Source organism: Lolium perenne, chromosome 3 (assembly GCF_019359855.2).
Source record: "Lolium perenne isolate Kyuss_39 chromosome 3, Kyuss_2.0, whole genome shotgun sequence".
Taxonomy (NCBI): domain Eukaryota; kingdom Viridiplantae; phylum Streptophyta; class Magnoliopsida; order Poales; family Poaceae; genus Lolium; species Lolium perenne.
Genome location: NC_067246.2, coordinates 217,265,197 through 217,287,551, shown reverse-complemented (window position 1 = coordinate 217,287,551; position 22,355 = coordinate 217,265,197). Strand labels below are relative to the sequence as shown.

Sequence of the window (22,355 nt, the reverse complement as noted above, 5' to 3'; positions counted from 1 at the left end):
TACACCGATGCAAGTTGGAACACTGATCCTGATGACTCTAAGTCACGGTGCGGGTACGTGTTTATATTGAATGGTGCCGCGATGGTGGGCAAGCTCGAAGCGGTGCACGGTGGCGAAATCCTCAACGAGAATCGGAGTATATAGCGGCTTCGGAGGCTTCATCGAAGCGGTATGGATGAAGAGGTTCATTGTAGAGCTCGGTGTGGTTCCTAGTGCATTGGACCCACTAGTCATCTCTTTGTGACAACATGGGTGCCATCGCCAATGCACAAGAACCAAGGTCACACAAGAGGCTGAAGCATATCAAGCTGCGTTATCATTCGATTCGCGAATACATCGAAGATGGAGAAGTAAAGATTTGCAAAGTACACACTGATCTGAATGTAGCAGATCCGTTGACTAAAGCTCTCCCTAGGGCAAAGCATGACCAACACCAGAATGCCATGGGTGTTAGGTACCTTACAATGTAATCTAGATTATTGACTCTAGTGCAAGTGGGAGACTGTTGGAGATATGCCCAAGAGGCAATAATAAAAGTGGTTATTATATATCTTTATGTTTATGATAAATGTTTATATACCATGCTATAATTGTATTAACCGAAACATTGATACATGTGTGTTATGTAAACAAACAAATGAGTCCCTAGTAAGCCTCTTAACTAGCTTGTTGATTAATAGATGATTAGTTTCATAATCATGAACATTGGATGTTATTAATGACAAGGTTATATCATTATATGAATGATGTAATGGACACACCCAATTAAGCGTAGCATAAGATCACGTCATTAAGTTATTTGCTATAAGCTTTCGATACATAGTTACCTAGTCCTTATGACCATGAGATCATGTAAATCACTTATGCCGAAAAGGTACTTTGATTACATCAAACGCCACTGCGTAAATGGGTGGTTATAAAGGTGGGATTAAGTATCCGGAAAGTATGAGTTGAGGCATATGGATCAACAGTGGGATTTGTCCACCCCGATGACGGATAGATATACTCTGGGCCCTCTCGGTGGAATGTCATCTAATGTCTTGCAAGCATATGAATAAGTTCATAAGAGATCACATACCACGGTACGAGTAAAGAGTACTTGTCAGGAGACGAGGTTGAACAAGGTATAGAGTGATACCGATGATCAAACCTCGGACAAGTAAAATATCGCGTGACAAAGGGAATTGGTATCGTATGTGAATGGTTCATTCGATCACTAAAGTCATCGTTGAATATGTGGGAGCTATTATGGATCTCCAGATCCCGCTATTAGTTATTGGTCGGAGTAAGTACTCAACCATGTCCGCATAGTTCGCGAACCGTAGGGTGACACACTTAAAGTTGGATGTTGAAATGGTAGAACTTGAATATGGAATGGAGTTCGAATATTTGTTCGGAGTCCCGGATGAGATCCCGGACATCACGAGGAGTTCCGGAATGGTCCGGAGAATAAGATTCATATATAGGATGTCATTTTATGTGATTTAAAATGATGCGGAAGGTTCTATGGAAGGTTCTAGAAGGTTCTAGAAAAGTCCGGAAGAAACCACCAAGGAAGGTGGAGTCCTGGAGGGACTCCACCTCCATGGCCGGCCAACCCTAGAGGGGGAGGAGTCCCAAGTGGACTCCCCCAAAGGGAGCCGGCCACCCCCTCCATGGAAGGTGGAACTCCCACCTCTAGTGGGAGTCCTAGCTTGGGTAGGTTTTCCTATCATATGGAAGGTTTTGGGTTCGGGTCTTATTCGGAGACTTGTAGTCCAACCCTTGGGGCTTCCACCTATATAATGAGGGACAAGGGGAGGGGGCCGGCCACCTCAAGACCACCACCTGGCCGCACCCCCCAAGTGGCCGGCCACCCCCTCCCAAACCCTAGCCGCCCCCCTCTCCTCCATAGCTCCCGCGTGCTTTAGCGAAGCTCCGCCGGAGTTCTCCACCGCCACCGACACCACGCCGTCGTGCTGTCGGATTCAAGAGGAGCTACTACTTCCGCTGCCCGCTGGAACGGGAGGTGGACGTCGTCTTCATCAACAACCGAACGTGTGACCGAGTACGGAGGTGCTGCCCGTTCGTGGCGCCGTGATCAAGATCTTCTACGCGCTTTTGCAAGCGGCAAGTGATCGTCTACCGCAGCAACAAGAGCCTCATCTTGTAGGCTTTGGAATCTCTTCAAGGGTGAGACTCGATAATCCCCTCGTTGCTACCGTCTTCTAGATTGCATCTTGGCTTGGATTTCGTGTTCGCGGTAGGAAATTTTTTGTTTTCTATGCTACGTTATCCTACATCAAGATCTAGCGACATAGCTGGCTCGTCCTCAGCCGCAATGTCGGTGAGGCTTGCGACGGTGACTCGCCACGGCTTGCCGTCTTTTTCCTCTGCGTCGATCACTCCGGTTTTGTAATAAGCTTCTGCAAGCCCTAACCTTAGATTTCTTAGAACTTTTAGGTATATAGGAGATATGAGAGCCTCCATTGTAGGCCATTACTTTGTCGCCGGTATTGGTTGGATATAAATCTAGCACGGGGACGGTTGTGCTATCTGCTTCTGCGCCAGAGTCTCCTTCTTCCCCGACTTCATTGCTGCGTGTGGAGCCTCTGCCTGTAAGTAGGCTCTTTCTTTTGTGGTTGTAGCTTATGGCGGTTCATTGATGTGCTAATTCTTACGGATGTGAATATGATAGTTCATTGATGTGCTAATGCTTATTTATGTTTTGTTCGGTACTTGTCATGTAGGCGACCATACCACTGGGCTCTCCTGATCTTTCTACTCCATCTGGCAATGCTCATTAATTCATGTTTGGAAACAAACCTGACATAGTTTGGCAACCAAAGATGTCAGAGTTTGTGCTGAACTGCTTGGTTGAGCTCGTCAATAGCGGTGTCTGCTTTAACATGGGATTCAAAGAGGCACATATGAAGAAGGTAGCTGATGATTTTCGTGCATTCACTGGCATACTGTGAGCAATCTTCATGTCTACAACCACATCAGAAGGTGGATGACCAGGTGGAGCGTCATAAGCAAGATCAAATCCGATGGTTGTCTTTAGTGCAACGAACATGGTTACTCTTATATCTTGGAGACGTAGAGAGGCCGCAATAGTACCTGAAAGTAATAAGCTTCATGGAGTTCCTTTCTTTATCTTACCGTAGCGAATTGTTATCTGCCATGATAGTTTGCTAATTCTAAATTGCATCGCTACCCGATGCAGCATCAGTACGTCAACAAACCGATCATAAACTATGCTCAGATGAAGACAATATTCACGCCTGTTTTGTGAGAAGGCCCAACTATACCAACCAAACTTGCTGGTCAGGGCACCCAACTTCATTGTAGACAACAAAGAAGAGTATGCCGAGTACCGTGAGTTGCAGCCATCGGAGAGGAGGACCTGGCTAGGCAAGCAAGTTCTTGCTTAGTGCTTCTGCTCGTTATTCATCATCCCCTCGGCGATGGTCATGATCTGCTGAAGAGATCGTGCATATTTTGGGAGGTGGTCTCATACCCCTCCATTAGCTAGGACTTGCTTGAACCTGATACCCGGTCTGTAATGATAAACTTGTTCGAGATGGTATATACTAACCTCTCGTGCGATGAACCTGTGATGCATCGCAAAGTACAGTTGATTTACTCGTGATGCATCGCCCAGTAGGGTAACTACTTGTTGTGTATTGCCAGTATCTTTTGATAAACTGAATGTTGTTGAATGTGTTGTTATTCAGTTAGCACTACTGGGTAACCTCACCACTCAAATGGAAGGGGTTTCCACAACACGCTCATGTGTGCAACCAAACAAGGTGTGCGTTGCACCACCAGAGCAGAAAGGTGTATGTGCAGTCACCCAAACAATAGGGGTTCTCTTCCCTCTCTGGTGCATAAAATGGCTTCATGGTCTACCAAATAACGTGGCTTTTCTGGCCCAAAGCTCGTATGGAACTCGCATGGCGTTCCATCTCACTGGCGCAGTGAGACGCAAATCAGGCCCAGGCAACCAAACGCGCCCCAAATCTCCCTTCCCCCACCCTGCCAAATCGCATCTCCCATGACCCCCTTCACACAAGGGTAACCCGAAATACAAAGTCCTAGACAAGCAAGACAATCCCTGAATTCAAGTCGTTTTGCTACCTAATGTTTGAGGAAATGAAATCACAAAAAAGGAGGATGGTAGGCAAACAGAAAACCAACGTTAAGCAAGGAAAATCTATGATGAAGAATGGGAGGTGCACGAAAGATTGTTCGTCGCACATATTTAGCAAGGACAAAATAGAATTGATAGTAACGCAACCATTAATCACCATAATTACAAGAGGGAGAGGGTCACACCACCGGTTTAGTTTGCCCACATTATTATGATGCCGCCCGCACGGACGACGGAAGGAGAAGCCTTACTCGGATGATGGGCTGGTCCACCGCCGGATCGAGAAATTCTAGGCGAGGTAGCCCACTCCGTAGCCTGCCCGCCATTCGAAACTCGTCAGCATTGTCATCGGAGAAGAAACCAAATAAGAGGTCAACCTCTTCTAAATCGAGGTGAAATAAATGGAGATCGGCAAGCCGCAGTGGTTGGTACCCTTTCTAGCTGTTTCATCGGTGCTGGGAATCGCCTCACTGATTCTTCGGTCGCTAAGTGGTCTACCCCTCGGTGGCGCGGGCATACGAGGAATAAGGACGAGGGACTGGTTGTTCTTTTATTATTATTATTATTCCTAGCGACAACAGCTTGAAGATGGAAATCTTAAAGGGGCCAAAATTCTGGGCCTAAATTAGCAATTTAAGACCCGACTAACTAGGGATGGCCTAACTCGCTCCCTGAAGTAGCAGCCCTGCTAACGAAGACTGGCCTCTTTGACACGATCGGATAGGGTAAAACCGTGCGTCACGGCGGTTCGAGATTGCTCAGTCCATGTGCACCGTTAGATGAGCGGATCCCATGGTCTAGGACGCCAAAGCGTTGTGGTGGCTTCTAGGTAGGGAAGCTTTACATTACTTAATTTTTTTTCGATAAAGAACATATATTAATATCGCAGGGATACCAATTACACCTAGCCTCTGCAACCGTATCATGACCTAATGACGTAAAGGATGCACACAACCAAAAAAGAGAAAAAGATTTACAGAAAAGAAAGGTCCCGCTACAGAGATCCATAACTTGAAACAGCAACACTGACACCACCAAGACAACAACAGAAGCACAACTTCTCCATAAACGACGGCTCCAAGAAAGAAACAGTGCACAAACGCCGTCGTTGCCCGATCATAGATCTTAGATTTTTCACCCTAAAGAAAGTCTTCTCTCTCAAAACAATGCCTTCAACAAGAACATTACCAGGCACAACCAATTAATTAAGGCCAGACCTTGGATTTTCACCTTGAAAGATAAGACTTTGAACTTCTCCTGTGCAGTCGTCTCCACATACCAGTCGCTGTTACAAGTAATGAATCGCCAAGCCAATTCCACCTTAGCACCAAGATCCGACCATCATAGCTATTCCATTGATCTCGACCTGATGACCTTCTCCGCTAGCACCATGGAAAGAAAATGATCTCCATGATATTAACAGCCAGCAGAGCTTCGAAGCGCCCCCTCTGAAACCAAACGGCCAGATAAAAAACATGGGTGCGCACGACCGAAACCACCCAATCTAGCAATCTTCAGGCATTATTCGCACATGAATTTCGCCGGTAGGGCCTTCCGGAACACGACAATCCACCCAGACTGGTTGGAACAAGCATCCGACAGATCTTCGAACTTGGTCCGAGAAGAATCCTAGAACCGCCAACTTTATTCTTCGACGCGGACAAATAGGTCCCCACGCCGCCCTCCACCGCCCGACGACGACGAAAGAGGTATGCCTCGTTAAGCCGTCGCCGCCAAGCCCATGGCGACTGCAGAGAAGAAGACTCGGTAGCAGGTTGCGATCCCCGGCCAGGAACCCGGCGGCGATGCATGGTCTGAAGCAGAACGGCCAGGCCCTCTAGGCCCAGATCGGGGCCCGCGCCGCCGCCAGATCACCGCGCCGCCCAACCGCCGGCGTCCCGCATCCCGTCGCCTTGCTGCCTCGTCCGCCGCGCCAAGCTCACCCGCCGCCGCACCTTCCCGCTCAGATGCGCCACCGGACTGGCCGCCTCCTCTACCCTCCACCGTTTGGCAGGTTGGGCGCCGCCACCGCTGCCAGCACCGGCGACGGCAACGGCCTGGCCGGGGCAGGCGTGGAAAGGAACGGGGTCGGGGTAGATGGATCATCTCCGGAGCCTCCCGAGGGGGAGCGACCCGGTAGGGAGAGGAAGATCGAGCTTACCTTTACTTAATGAGTATACATATTGGTAGCTATCATGTTAATAAATAGGTTTTGTAGATGCTGTTGTAAGTGCCATCTTCGCATGGCATACATGTATGTTACAATCATTTGAACCACTTTGTCAGTACCTCGTGAGAAGACTGTAGTAGTCCCACCATTCTTCGATGCTAAGCACGACACGTACACCAAAAAACTGAGTACCTAGATCTATTTTTCTTAACAATGACTTCTCCATCACCGTAGAACCATAGGTCATCATGAATCTCGGTAGAAAACACGAAAGCTAGTTGATGATAATACTCTCTTCTACCTATTTTATGTTGAGCATAATTTTTCATGTAAGTTAAATTTTGCAAACTTTTAAAAAATTTATAGATAATAATATAAAGATCAACCATGTCAAACGCATATAATATGAAAATATATTTCATAACAATTTCAAAATATTATATTTTGTTGTAGGCTTATATGCAATATATTTTGGGCAGAGGGAGTATTGCGCAACAGAGAAGAAGTCTTGGAAAACAAATCTGTGCACATCTTAAAAAACGGATCTAAAAAGATAGGGATGAAGAAAAGAATCATAAATCAGCCGCCATGCTTTTTTGTTGATAGATCCAGCCCACTATGGCCATGCCTCGCCATTTCAGCCTGTCATCGCAGAGGCAGAGCAGGTCAGCCGGTCAGGGTCGGGCGGCTCCTCTAGCCTGCGGCGGCCTGTGCGTTCTCGACTCACTGGCCGGCACAGCAGCCACAGCTTCGCCTGAGCATGTGCAGGCATGCCGGCCACCGGTGCGGCCTGTGCGTTCTCGACGGCACCGGCCGGCACAGCAGTGGCCTCTACAATCTGCATGCAGTGCAGCTGGTATTTTGATCGGCCAAAGCTGCACCAAGGAAAGGCGACGGAGGGAGGCGAGCCGTAGATGGAAACACATGGCGGCGTGCACGCGCGCGCGCCTAGAAAACCCGACCGGAAGGAAAGAAGAAAAGGCTTCGTCGTGGCTCCGCCTCCGCGCGCGTGCGGGCGTCCTCGTGGGCGGGGCCTGGCGGCCGCACGCGCCGCTCCTGTGTCGCGGGACGGCCCGGCACCGCACGCCCCCGGCCGCCGTGTCGAGGAGCCATTGGACAGGTCATGTGCTGAGTGCTCAATGAGTAGGAGATGTTTTAAAACTTTGATCTTTCCAGGGGTTAGGGACAGCCATTAGTTTACCATTTCCGTCGTCTCGTCGGCCGTACATAGGTTCGTTCCAAAGGCACGTACCGTACGTGGCATTGCCCTATTCCTTTTCGTTTTTCTCTTTTTAAGAGAAGATCCAGATCTATTGTAAGAGTTTACAAGAAGTACAAAGAATTTTAAAAATAATAAAGATTACATTGACTTACTATGGCAAGGGGTTAAACCGCGATCATTATGTCATGATTGAGTCAATCACGGTGTGTTCTCCCTTCCAAAGCCATCGGTGTTACCGTTTTGTTCTTGCATCTATATAAACATGTAACCGATGAGAGAACAACCATCGCTACTGCCACCGCCGGAGCTAGCCGTGGCTGTCGCCACTTCCCTACTGGATCTGGCCTGACGTTGTTGATGGCAGATGGAAAGTTTTTGTGCACGTGCCTCAAAGAACCCGCACCGGGAGCTGAAGTCGTTGTCATTGAACCCTTGAATCGATCTAAATCTTGTGACACCAAACCTATAACCCACATTAACTGGACGAGAGATCCACCACTTGATGGGAGCGATGACCAAACAATTTCCCGTTTTACTAAATACCATCGGCAAGATCACCGCTGATGAGGTGGACATGGTGGCTGATATAAGTTATTCTTATCTTGGACAGCACTGCCGTAGACACCATGATATTGATGCTGGTTGATTAAACTCTATCATTAGGAACCTTACTAAATCGTCGAGCTCAGGTCCGAGGTCCCCACCCCTTCCCGACACCGTAGGAATGACAAACGGAGGAGTTCCTCTTTGTTTAGTGATCCGGCACTACTCAACGGCAGAAAACATCGCATTGCTTGTGTTGAAAAAGTGGAGAAGTATTGGGACGAAGTATTTGTTGAGCCTTTTGTGCCACATGTCAAATATTTTGGAGATCATCTCCAAACTCATCGAAGAGCCGGGGAAAAGGAAGATCTAGGGTGTGTTTGGTTTGAGCCCCAACAAGCCCCACCAAAAATTTGGCATGACCAAACCAAGGGCATGACCAAAATTTTGGCATGGTCTTGTTGTTTGAATTATAGCCATTGCCCTTCCAAAATTTTGGTTAAATACTACTACCTCTGTTTGGTTTGCAACCAAATTGGTTTGGCGGCATGCATTGACAACCTAAAATAGCTAGTTCTTGATTTGATTCCAATTCAATCAAAACAAATGTTAATAAAATATATTTTTTAAGAACGCACTCAAGAAGGAAAATAATATCTTGAGCCAGGATAATCCTAAGCGACTACTTGTATGAACCAAGGAAATAGTATGTGGAACACTTGAAGCTAAAACATGTTTCGTAATATTGTACTAGTTCTTTCTTCATGAGATGTTTTCTGCAGTACGACCTTGCCAAAATTTTGAAGTTCAAAGTAGCCAGCTCACTAGTGCAGTTTGAAGTAGCCTATGAACCAAGAAAATAGTAGTGCACTAGTGGACAAGGATTTTGTGCACATGGGAGTCAGTGCTCCCTTCACTTTTGGATTTTTGAAAATTTCAGATTCTTATATTTCTCTGCTTTCAAGAATTATGACATTAAATATGTAGATAGATGTGTATACAAGGATTGGAATCAAAAAAGTCTCGTCAAAAAATACGTTATATTTTTGGAGATGCAAAAAAGACAAATTTCTGACTATAAATAGTAGTACAATAGTATTTTTTAATGGGACTTTTTTGACTACACTCCTTGTGTCTAAATCTATCTACATATTTAATGCCATAATTTTTGAAAATATAAAAGAACGAGGTTTTGAAAATTTTCAAAAATCTAAAAATCCAAGGAGCATTTGTGCTCATGTGCACATGGTACTTTCCGGTGCAGTAGTAGTTTGTATAGACTGCTGGCTTTATGCCAAAAAAATTAGAACGCTGGATCGCTGTTACCTGTTGGCTACTGATTACATGGCCCACCAACAAGAAGCGCGCGGCCAGGCTGCCAATATTTTGGCGATGCATTTCCGCGCCGTCGGCTCGCCAATGCGCGGGTGATTATACGGGGCAGCTGGGGCGCAATTTGGCGAGCCAAATTGTTGGCGTTACTCCAAACAGCCACCAAATTTGGTGGGCTTACCAACTTTTTGGTATGGCAAGTGTTGGCTGTAAACCAAACACGCCCCTAGCGCCCGAGCCGGCGAGCCCGGGACGCACGCACGCCCACACCGAACTACAAAAGGGCAAGGAAAAGGGTTCGCCCATCGAAGAAAAAAGCGGAAAAGGAGAGAGAGGCGGACATGAAGTACGCATATATTCCTAAACGGGGGCCTCTGGCTGCAAAAGCAGCGTATTTTGGACTCCTCCCCGATCCCCGTCGTCCTAAAGCGCTTATCATTCTGAATTTCTGATCGACTTGTCTCTCTGTCTTGCGTCTTGTTCTTGCCTGCCTCGACGCCTCGTACACACGCTGCGCCACCACGCTTGGCTTGGCTAGCTTCATCGCCACTAGCAGCGGCCGGTTGCGACTGGCGCGAGCGGCACCAACCGATCGAGCAGCTGTGGCCTGCTGGCTCTGCGGTACGTCGCGTCCTCCTAAAAAAGGGAAATCCCTGCTACCTCTCCGGCCGTATGCATGCATGCAGCGCGGCGATCGATCGGTCGACATGCACACACGCACACACAGCGGCATCGGTTTGTGCGCACGCATGCATGCACGGCGTTTGCATCGTTCTCTTCCCCTGATTGCGGCGAAGTGACGCGGCCTTGCTGAGGTCTCCACTACCTCGTGCCTTCGCTTTCCACCCTGCACGTAACGCTTGTCGCTCACCTCGCGTCCTCCATCAAACTTCTCTGATTCCTGGTTGATCGTTCGCCGTTTGGGGTCCGCATTGCTTGCATGCCAGCAAATTTCTTCTGCTCATTACTCCGTCTATCGCTTCCTCAGAACAGTCTTTCCATCCGTTCCATAAATAAATTCAAACGGCCAAACCAATATTATATAAAAACTGATGGAGGGACAATCTTACAAAACAGATTAAAAATAACATGAAAACCCGAACTTGCCACCATAACGAGATCGAGATAAACAGGGGCTCCACGAGGATGCCCTCAAGAGGGTGATACCGCAGCGCACCATCATCGTGAAGACAGAGACGGCCAAGCACCGCCCCCACGTAGCCCTAACAAAGCAAAGGTACCCACAACGCCGCCGCCAAGAGGGATACGACACAAGTAGGCCACATAAGTTCTTCCTAGAGAGACCTTCGCTACTCCCAGTACTTCGGAACCGCCCACTATCCCCAAGTAAGACTTCCAAAACGCGATCCGGGAGCTACCATTCCTGAAGCACCATTACCACCAGGATTCCTCGCCGCCCGCTCCTCGCCATCCATATGGCCAAAGAGAAAGACAATTACCACCGCCACGTCGACGGTCGTAGAGTCGCTTGCACGGTCTAGCTTCCAAGGCTGCCGCATGTAGGGCTCTTCAGTCCCAGTCCAGATCAAGCCTGATTTGCCCTGCCGTTGCGCTGCAGTGCCATGAGCATTGCCGCGGTCCACCGTCAAACCCGTACCGCCCCTTGTCGCCATGTTTTGCCGCTAGACATCATCAGCGGCGTCTCCTCTGCATCGCCATTCCGTCGATCGGCGGCCTTTGTACGCCCTGCAGGAGAATGCACCACAGTCGCGCCTCCCACGGGAGTGGCACACATCGCCGGAAATTAACATTGCGTCGTCGCCGGTCGAACTCTCCCTAGTCGCACTGCCACCACCGACACCCTCCCGTGGGACCGCTCTAGCGTCAGGTACAGGAGATCCTGCCGCCTACACCGCATTGGCTTTGTCGGACGGCGCTCACCAGGGGCGGTGGAGGAAGGGGGCGACAAGAGGCGGCGCTAGGGTTGCATCTCGATCACTTGCGCAGGGCCACGCGAGATGTGAAATCGTTTCTCCATCCATTTTTTTTTCAAATCAAATGATGTGAAGTTTGATCAAATCTGTAGAAAAATATAACACTATACTACATTTTGACAAACAGTAGCTAGAAATCAATACTGAGTATGTACACCCAGTCCCTCGTTCTAGCTTTTGCGTTTGATGGAAGGGAAAGGAAATGCAGTGAACTAGTCGATGCATGCTATCTTTTCTCTCTTCGTGAACCCTGTTTGTGTCTTGAGTCTAGAGTCTGGAATCATATATGAGAATGAATACTCCAAAATGCAGAGCATATACATTAGTTTTAGCTGACATGTGTGCATTCTTTGGATTCTCTGCAATGATAACATCATGATTTGAGACCACCGGCAATATATAAATAGGTCGTTTGCTCATCCTGTGTGTCGACAGGGTGTTCCTTTTTGCAAAACATAGTATAGGGATAGACGTTCATCCATATAAATAAACTCCTATAAGCATCGTCAGGAGACCTAATCTGACATATTTTGAGATTGACGGTGTCATCATAAACACACCGTTATTGATGGAAACATTGTCTCACACTGAAATAATATTCCATCTTTTTATGATACACAAAAATATCAAATCCAGGGCGTGGGCTTGGGTACCACTATCATCCTAACCATCCAATTACAAGTTAGGTCTCTCTGGACCCGTGTATGACTCCGGAACCATCTATAAGAATGAGCATTGCAAAATGCAGACCATGCTAGTGTTGCATGACATGGAATGCACATCATTCTCTCCAATGATAACATCATGATTTGAATCACCGGCAATAAACAAATCCCCTCCTTTGTCTTGCATCATGTCGTGTATCAGTATTCTACATGCACCGAACGGTGCAGCTTTATGAAAGCAAGTAGGCACCGTTCCCCTGAAGCCCTGAGTATTCAGCCGCTACAGCTAAAACGACACATATGCATAGAGTATTACTATCACCCCTACTCTGCATTGTGCAAGCAGAAAGTACACGACCAAGGAGTATATATTATGACAGCCTAGCAGCAGCTGACGAGGCAGTCATGTTATCTCCTATGTCGCTGCGGGGTTCAGGAAGCGGGCAGCAGCATTCGTCTGGCTTCCTGCAATATGCCTTGTCCGCTGGTACATCTTCGTGTGTGCACTGGTTAAAGCACTCCGGCTGACTGCAATTCTGAAGATTAGCGCAGTAAGCTGCACACAAAATTCGTCAACATATTCAGATTTCACAAAGTATATGTACATAAATGTTTCACACCAAAAAAAAACAATGATTTATGCACAGAAAGAAAGGAAAAGAACATCACCATTATGCTCATTCTGTACACGAAAAGAAGACACCGCAGTGGGCGTCATGACCATGAGGGCTACAATGCACAAAGCAATTGTGTTGCTCTTGCAGAACGCCATGACGAGATGGTATAAGTAACCTTTTGTTTCTTCTGCTCTAGTTCTGCCACTGCGTGTTAATGCAGATTATTCCTTTGACACTGTTTATACAGACGGAGATGCAGAACGTACAGTTAAATAAATAAATAATTAGATTGATTTTTCATATCTGGAATTACTTTATATTCGTAATTGTCATTCAACGCTTCCCAGATATGCACAATACTGTATTAAGTATATTACCATCATGTGTCCATTAATGCACCGTTTAATTTCTCTAAAGATGGTGTAGTGTTTTATCATTTTCATTTGACTTGGTCACGTTATTTGCGAGTTAGTAGCATAAAATCACCACTTTTCAAGCTAAATTTGAACTTTCACATCACTTTAGTTTTGGTAACAAAAAACTACCACAGCATACTCCATAATTACCTCGCATTTTAAGTTTCATAAAAATTAAAAATTATAAGATTTAATTAAAAAATGAACATTCATAATATCAGATGCATATAATTTGATAAAAATATAGTTTATGATGATTCTAATCCAATATATTTTATATTATAAATGTTAATATTTTTTCTAAACATTTAATCAAACTTTACAAAATTTTATTTTAACTAAATCTAAAACACGGGATAATTATAAACTGAAGGAGTACGCAAACAAGCTCAGATAGCAATTCGTCGCACTAATTCATTTACAGTAGCTGATCTGATGTCTATCCCTGCCTCAGCTAGTAGCCGTGCTCAAGACGATAGAAAAATGTGTCAGTTGATCTTTACATAGAGACGGCTCATGATTAATTACCTATTGTTAACTCCATCCGGCTAGGCAGCTTGTTTGTCGAGACATCGGCAGGCTGTGTTCGCAGGCTACTTATAGACTCAGACTACTCATTATTTTATTTTTTTGAGAACTCGGAGGAGATCTGCGTGTCATTTCATTAAGCTTGAGGAGAGGAGAAAAACGAGTTTACACGCCCAACGGGCTCCACCCCGCCACACCGGCGGCCGCGACCTAGTTTACACCTCTAGATAACCCACGTCTACTAGCGAGCCAGAGATTCCATTCCTCAACGGCCCTGTCAAGCACAACACCTACCGGTGAAACTACACCGTCGAACACCCGCGCATTGCGCTCAACCCAAAGAGCCCGCAGAACAAGCATGATCGCAGAGTTGGCCTTCTTGGCATCCAGACGTGCCAGCCGGTCGAAAACGGCGGGCCACCAAATGGGAAGCAAGCTGTCGGCGGACGGCGGTGGTAGGTCAAGCCCTGCGCGTCGGCCGAAGCCGGTCCAGATCGAATGCGAGAAAGCGCATTGCAACGAGATGTGGTCTGCCGTTTCATCGACGGTACCGCAGAGCGGGCACAGCACATGGGACGGAAGACCGCGCCTCAGCCTTCGGTCGGCTGTCCAGCACCTACGACGTAGCGACAACCAAGCGTGAAACCTATGCTTGAAGGGGGCGAAGGAGTGCCAGACATGGGCTGCACCGGGGAGCGCCGTGGTGCCATGGAAGAAGGCACGGTATGCCGACCTCACGGAGAACACTCCGTCCGCCGTCCACTTCCACCTGAAAGTATCCTCCCCGACATCAAGCTGCACAGAGGCGACCGCACTCCAGAGCTTGAGATACTGCACCACGACATCGACAGTGAGCTCTCCAGTGATGTCAAGAGCCCAGGCGTTTAGTGGCACCGCATCGCTGACAGAGCGCCGCTTGATGCAGCTGGGTCGAACCAACCGCAACACGGCCGGGGCGATCGCCGCAACCGAGAGGCCATGGAGCCACGGGTCCTCCCAAAAACTGAGCGTGGCACCTGAGCCAACCGTGATGTCAACAGAGGCGTAGAAGATGGCTGCCGCATCCTGGTTGACTTCGAACGGGAGGCCCGACCAAGCTCTATCAGGGGACGTACGCTGGAGCCAAATCCAGCGGGCACGGAGAGCAGCATGCATCCAGCGCAGGTTAGGGAGGCCGAGCCCTCCCAATTCCTTCGGAGCGCACACCGCATCCCACGCAACGAGGCAGTTACCTCCGTTGGCCTCGTTTTTGCCCGCCTACAGGAAGCCACGCCGCAGCTTGTCCACGGCGTGTAGAAACCACGAGTCCACATCAAGCGCCATGAGTTGATAGACCACCGAAGCCACCATGACGGCCCTGACATAGGCCACACGCCCTTCTCTGGACATGAGCTGGGCCTTCCAAAAGACCAGCTTGTTTGCCAGCTTGTCGAGGACAGGCTGCAGTTCCGCTTTGGTGGGCTTGCGCAAAGACAACGGAAGCCCCAGGTATGGCATCGGGAGGGAGCTGAAAGGGCATGCAAGAGTGGGAGCCACTACCGCTGTAGTGTCCTCGCCGCAGCGGATGGGGGCAGCTAGGATCTTCAGGTAATTGACCTCCAGGCCAGAAGCATCCCCGAAGCATCGCAGAATCTCCTTAACAGCCCGCAACTCTGCAAGGTCCGGCCTGGCGAACACCACGATGTCGTCCGCATAGAGGGAGACACGGTGTTTTAGCCCAAAGGCACCCAGGTCCACCAGCACGTTGGCCCTCTCGGCCACTCGAAACATGGCATCGAGGACATCCATGACGAGAACAAACATCAAGGGGGAGAGGGGATCACCCTGCCGTAGCCCTCGCCCGTGAAGGAAAGCCGGGCTCGCTGCGCCATTAACGAGGACCTGCGTCGTAGCAGAGCGCAGCAGCATAAGCAGCCACCTAATCCACCTTGGGCCGAAGCCACGCTGCCGCAGCACGCTCAGAAGGAAAGACCAGGACACGATGTCGAAGGCGCGGGCCACATCTAGCTTGAGAAGCAGGGCAGGGACTTTCCTCCGGTGGAGCAACCGAGCAGATTGCTGGACCAAGACAAAGTTATCTTGGATGCATCTGCCTCGGATGAAGGCTCTTTGGTTGCGCCCAACCAACTCCGCCATCCTGGGAGCAAGCCGTAACGCCATAATCTTGGCTATGAGCTTGGCGAAGCTGTGGACGAGGCTGATAGGGCGGAAGTCCTTCAAGTCCACCGCACCATCCCGCTTAGGGATAAGCGTGATGAGCGCAGAGTTAAGCTCACCCAGGCCCTGGTCTCTTCCGAGCGACACCTCCGTCACAGCAGCCATCACGTCCGCCTTGATGATAGGCCAACAAGCCCGGAAGAACTCCCAGGACAAACCGTCGGGTCCAGGAGACTTGTTGGCGGGCATCGACTTCACCGTGTTCTAGACTTCCTCCTCAGAGAAGAGGGCCTCCAAGGCCACCAGATCCACCGGGGCGAGGCCCATGCTCTCCAGGTCCAGGTCGTGGACCCTGGGTCTGGCTCGGCCTAGCAAGCGGTGGAAAAACCCCGCAGCGAGATCCTCCATGCCAGCCTGGTCCACCGCCATGACATCGCCATCGCGCAGCGAGGCAATGTGATTCCTCCGCTGCCGCTTGGAGGCCTGGATGCGGAAGAATTGCGCGGATGCATCCACATCGAGGGCACCAACAATACGCGCCCTTTGCCTGGCAATGGTGTGGTCCAAGGACGCGAGCCCGAGGAAGCGGCATTTGAGGCCACGTCGAAGAGCCATCTCCGGTGCTTCGAGGGTGCGATGGTCCTGGGCACGATCAAGCTGGCGGATAACCTCATTCGCGACGAGGATTTGGTCACGGATATTACCCACCCGCCGGGCGCTCCACCATTGCAGGGCCTTGGCCACCCGACGAAGCTTGCGGTCAAGACGCTGCAGCGGATCAGCGGGGCCAGCAGTAGGCGCTCCCCAGGCCTCGGCGACGGCCTCCTGGAACCCATCCAGATTGACCCAGAAGCTCTCAAAAGTGAAGCGCCGTTTGCAGCGAATGTCAACAGCGGTCGACATAAGGAGCGGCGCGTGATCGGAGAGCGACGAGGACAGCGCCGAGAGGCTGGCCGAGGGGTGCAACGCTTCCCAGTCGAGCGAGGAGAACCACCTGTCCAACCGCTCCAATGTAGGAGGGTCGCGACCAGTACTCCACGTGTACCGGCGTCCCAAAAGGTTGGCTTCTCTGAGCTCGAGGTCGTTGATGAATCGGTGGAAAATGGCCATGCGGCGGCGGTTGATGTTAGCGTTGTTTTTGTCCCGCATGTCCAGAATCATGTTGAAATCACCCGCCACCGCCCATGGTCCGGCCAAGGATCCGCCTAACATGCGGAGCTCATCAAGAAAGGTAGCCCGCAGGTCATCCACAGTGGGGCCGTAAACCGCCGTTAACCATTGATACGTCTCAAACGTATCTATAATTTCTTATGTTCCATGCTAGTTTTATGACAATACTCACATGTTTTACACACACTTTATATCATTTATATGCATTTTCCGGCACTAACCTATTGACAAGATGCCGAAGCGCCAGTTCATGTTTTGTGCTGTTTTTGGTTTCAAAAATCCTACAAAGGAAATATTCTCGGAATTGGACGAAACGAACGCCCAGGGTCTTATTTTTCCACGGAGCTTCCAGAAGACCGAAGAGGATACGAAGTGGGGCCACGAGGCGGCCAAACCACAGGGCGGCGCGGCCAAGGAGGGGCCCGTGCCGGCCTGTGGTGTGGGGCCCCTGTGCCTCCACCGACCCTGCCCTTCCGCCTACTTATACTCTCCGTCGCGAAAACCCTATTACCGAGAGCCACGATACGGAAAAAGTTCCAGAGACGCCGCCGCCGCCAATCCCATCTCGGGGGATTCAGGAGATCGCCTCCGGCACCCTGCCGGAGAGGGGAATCATCACCCGGAGGACTCTACATCACCATGATCGCCTCCGGACTGATGTGTGAGTAGTTCATCCTTGGACTATGGGTCCATAGCAGTAGCTAGATGGTTGTCTTCTCCTAATTGTGCTATCATGTTAGATCTTGTGAGCTGCCTATCATGATCAAGATCATCTATTTGTAATGCTACATGTTGTGTTTGTTGGGATCCGATGAATATGGAATACTATGTCAAGTTGATTATCAATTTATCATATATGTGTTGTTTATGATCTTGCATGCTCTCCGTTGCTAGTAGAGGCTCTGGCCAAGTTGATACTTGTAACTCCAAGAGGGAGTATTTATGATCGATAGTGGGTTCATGCCTCCATTGAATGCAGGACGATGTGAGAAAGTTCTAAGGTTGTGGATGTGCTGTTCCCACTAGGGATAAAACATCAATGCTTTGTCTAAGGATATTTGTGTTGATTACATTACGCACCATACTTAATGCAATTGTCTGTTGTTTGCAACTTAATACTGGAAGGGGTGCGGATGCTAACCCGAAGGTGGAATTTTTAGGCATAGATGCATGCTGGATAGCGGTCTATGTACTTTGTCGTAATGCCCTAAGTAAATCTCATATTAGTCATCATGATATGTATGTGCATTGTTATGCCCTCTCTATTTGTCAATTGCCCAACTGTAATTTGTTCGCCCAACATGCTATTTCTTATTGGAGAGACACCACTAGTGAATTGTGGACCCCGGTCCATTCTTTTACATCTGAATACAATCTACTGCAATCATTGTTCTCTACTGTTCTTCGCAAACAAACATCATTTTCCACACCATACATTTAATCCTTTGTTTACAGCAAGCCGGTGAGATTGACAACCTCACTGTTAAGTTGGGGCAAAGTATTTTGATTGTGTTGTGCAGGTTCCACGTTGGCGCCGGAATCCCTGGTGTTGCGCCGCACTACACTCCTCCGCCAACAACCTTCACGTGGCCTTTGACTCCTACTGGTTCGATAACCTTGGTTTCTTACTGAGGGAAAACTTGCTGCTGTACGCATCACACCTTCCTCTTGGGGTTCCCAACGGACGTGTGCTTCACGCGTTATCAACCACCAGGGCTGGCCTCCCTCTTGGGAGAGGAGGATAGAGACGGAGAAGCGATCTATCCTCTGGGCGAGGACAGAAACAACCTGGGACTTCCAGGCGACGATAACACCACCCGCCGAACCAACACTGGGCAAGAAAGGAAACCCGTCAAAACCGGGCCCATACGACTCAACAACGATGTACGAGGTTACAACTTGGAGCTTCGATTCAGACACACAAATGACAGACGCACCCGCCTCAGAGATCGCGGTCCTAGCAACCGATCTACGCGCTGGGCAGTTGAGGCCCTGCAAATTCCACACTTCTACATTGATGTTCTTAGGGTTTGGTTCCATGGAGAAGTTCCACAGCGGGAGACAACCTAGACGCCTAGGCAGCAGGCGCCTCCACCTCCTTGCCCTCCCCGTCCAAGACCTGGGGCAGCCCAAAGAGGGCAGCGATGGCGGAAACTTGATCCGGCCCCAACGGCGAGGCAAAGATCGCAGCGTACTTGTCCAGCTGAGCAGCCGAGAGGTGCTCCTCCATGCGCGACACCCCAAGCTTATGCATAAGGATGCGCTGAGCACGCTTGACCGCAGACGTGCCCTTTCCCTTGGCGGCAAGGCGCATACTGCGGCGAGCCGACGGCTGGGAAACTTGGAATAACCTCCGGCGCACAACCTTGGGGTCAGGCAAAGCCAGGAGAGGGTCCTCCAGATGACGACAGAACTGCTGAAGCAGAGCATCCAGCGCGGCCGCGCCAACTGCATGGGGCGGCGAGGGTGGGATATGGGCCGCTTCATGTGGATCCAACGGCCCAACCACAGCAGCCACATGTGAGGCAGAGACCCCAGCGGTGGGCACCACCATGTGCAGGCCCGAGCTCTAGCCCGGAGGGCCTGCCAAGGGCGTCGGCACGCATGGCAGGACTGCCTCGTCATAGGCGGCATGCATGCAGTGCGCAGGCGAGCGTGGAGGCGATGCCTGAGGAGGAAGGTCCGGAGAACCCGCATCCGCCTCGCAGGCCGCCCTGCGCCCCGAAAGGAAAGATTCGGCCGCCTCGATCGCCGCAGCGTTCCCGCGGAGGAAAGCCGCTGACTCCGCAGCATCCCCGTGATAGCTTGCCACGGACCCCACCACAGAAAGTCGTTGACGAAGGGAAGAGCAGGTCAGCATCGGCCCCACGGGCGACCGAAAACCCGCGTCTCCGCGCGCATGCGACCTGAGCGGCCCGGCAACCGAGCAAGCGGAGCCCACGCTAGCAGTCACGCTTGGCGAGACGTTTGTCCCAAGCGGCATGGCCGCGCCCACGCCAGCAGCGATGGCGTCGGCCCTACTAGGGCTACCATCATGGCGGCCCACAGGCTCGCCGCCGGCGTCCTCAGGCCCGGCCGCAATAGGGATCGGTTGCCAGCGGCCGGAGGGGGCAAGCGGGGCCACTAACGGGCAGGCGACCGCCACGGCCTCAGCCGGAGCCTGGTCTTGACGTCCACGTGTGCGCCACCGCCGTGGAGCACGACGGCATCTCCTCCTGCGAGCGGGGCCATCCGGACCATCTGCATCATCGCCGCCCTCAAAACCGGCGCCGTTAGCACCCAGCTCCGGCGGAGAGCTATCGGAGGAGCCAGGAACGCCACCAATCAACCAAGAAGACACCCAGAACCTGATTTGGTACCACAAGACCTTGGGAGACTCCGACCGCGGCCGCCGGCGCCCGTCGAACACCACCAACCGGTCACCATGGCCCGGCTCGGGCACAACTAGCCAGCGAACGGCGGGGATTGCCGCGACGTCGTGGGTCCAAAGGGATAGCCTGAAGCAGGACATGTCCCTCCTGCTGGCAGTGGCCGGATCAACGGCGTCAACTAGCATGCTGTCCCCAAGGAGCTTGATGGCGGTGCGCTCAGACCACGCGTGCACCGGGATGCCCCGAATCTCAAGGTCCGCCAAGAACGGGGTCTCACGGAGGAGGGCACCGACGCGCCGAGACCACGGCGCAAGATTGAGGGAGCACCGCGGCGAGGACACCCTACCGGTAGCCACCAGCACGTCACGCACCTCACGGTCACGGCAGAGGAGGAGGAAGTCCGCCGGCTCGAAGGAGCGGATGGAGAAGTCCAGCGACGAGAGGCCAAGCTGCTCATGAATAGCCGCCGCAGCCACGTCAGGGGACACGTCCGGGCGCGTGCCGGTCACCGTGGCCAGGACGGCCCGGTCGAGGTCAACCTCTAGCTGCACCGTACCGGAGGACGGGAGGACGTAGTACACGTCGACGGAGTCGAGCGGCGGGGGTGGGGGCAGCGGTGCGTCGACGGACGTGGCCGGAGAGGAGGAGGCGAAGGGCGCAGAGAAGTCTACCGGGTCAGAGCTGCGGCCACGCGAGCCACCCGAGGTGACCACCTCGCGCCAGGACCTGGCGCCGTCGGCCAGAGGAGGCACCGGCGGAGCCTGAGGCGCGACGGCCGCACCAATGGCCCCGCGGGCGGCCCGAACTGGCGGCGCAGGCGGGCGCGGCGGAGGGGAGCCAGAGCTGCCCCGGGGGCGCTTGCAATCCCTCGAGGTGTGCTGAGTGCCGCCACAGCTCACACACCTGGACTCGTTGCTGCACTGAGCGGCAATGTGGTCCTCCTCGACGTAGTTGTAGCAGCATCCATGGGGGGCCACCGGGATCCGCGCAGCATTCCCTCCCTGCGGCGGGCGCGCGGCAGGGAGCAGGCGACGTGGTTGGCGGGGCCCCGCGCGTCGAGCAGCATCCTGCGGCTGGGGAGCACGGGCGCGCGCACGGCGGGCATTCCGGCCCCGCTGGGTCTACCATTCACCGCCAGTAGCAGGAGCGGGAACGGCCGCCACAGGCGGCGCGACGGGCGACTGGGGCCTGCACCGGCATCCCAGCCCCTCGACCCTAGCCCCAGGCCAGGGGGAGCAACAACCATGGAGCGCAGGGGAGGTGCAGTGGCACGGGAGGTTACCGACCCAGCGCTGAGGTCCGAGTCGGAGAGGAGGACGGCGGCCACGGGCCAGGCCCCGGCGGCGGCGGCGGCTCGACGGGAGCGGCAAACCTAGCTAACCTAACCTAACGAGCACCATGATGTACCGACTACTCATTATAGTGTAAGTATCAGGAGTAACTTCGTGTCCAACTTAACAAATTTGGTTATGTAGCAGTGAATTAATAAGGAGAGGGGAGGATGGAGTAACATAGCTACTAGTTATTATAACATCACACTTTTCAATGTATAATGAGTCCACAAGCTGCTTTAAGGTTTTTTTTAAATGTAGGAATATAAAGAACTTAAGAATTGGATGCCATGACATGTTGAAGCCTACAAAAACTGAAATCATAAATTTGTAATAGATCTCGTCTCGTTGCACAATAGGAATAACTAAAGAATAATATTTATGCCATAGTTTTCATTAAAACAAAAAACGATTTATATGAGGTTAGACCCAATAGAAATTTCCCATTGAAATTGCATGGTATACGACAAACGCAAACACAATAGTTTGCATTCTACAAACCAAACAATCTCTATGATTTTTTCGAAGGAAGCAAATTGCAACACCCCAAAATTAGCTCTTTGTATTACAACTATTTTCTTTCAAATTTGGCATATATATTTGTTATTACCAAAATTTGCTAGTCCAATGTTGGCAAGATCTCTTTGTGAAGCCGCCTTGATATCCACTTGTATACCGTCATGCAATATTTTAAAATTTTATATTTCTCCATATATTCCTATAGTAAAAAATACCCCATTCCTACT

General features: G+C 50.9%; 1 protein-coding gene across 1 annotated transcript; it reads right to left on the bottom strand.

The window, feature by feature from the left end:
- Positions 1–16,001: 16,001 nt before the first annotated feature.
- Positions 16,002–16,886, bottom strand: LOC139838096 (uncharacterized). The gene has a single exon (XM_071827447.1). The coding sequence runs from the start codon at positions 16,884–16,886 to the stop codon at positions 16,002–16,004; it is 885 nt and encodes a 294-aa protein (XP_071683548.1).
- Between the last annotated feature and the right edge of the window lie 5,469 nt (positions 16,887–22,355).

Bases quoted from the DNA above. Each gene is read 5' to 3' on its own strand.
- LOC139838096 (XM_071827447.1), bottom strand. From the start codon at position 16,886: ATGCGGGACAAAAACAACGCTAACATCAACCGCCGCCGCATGGCCATT.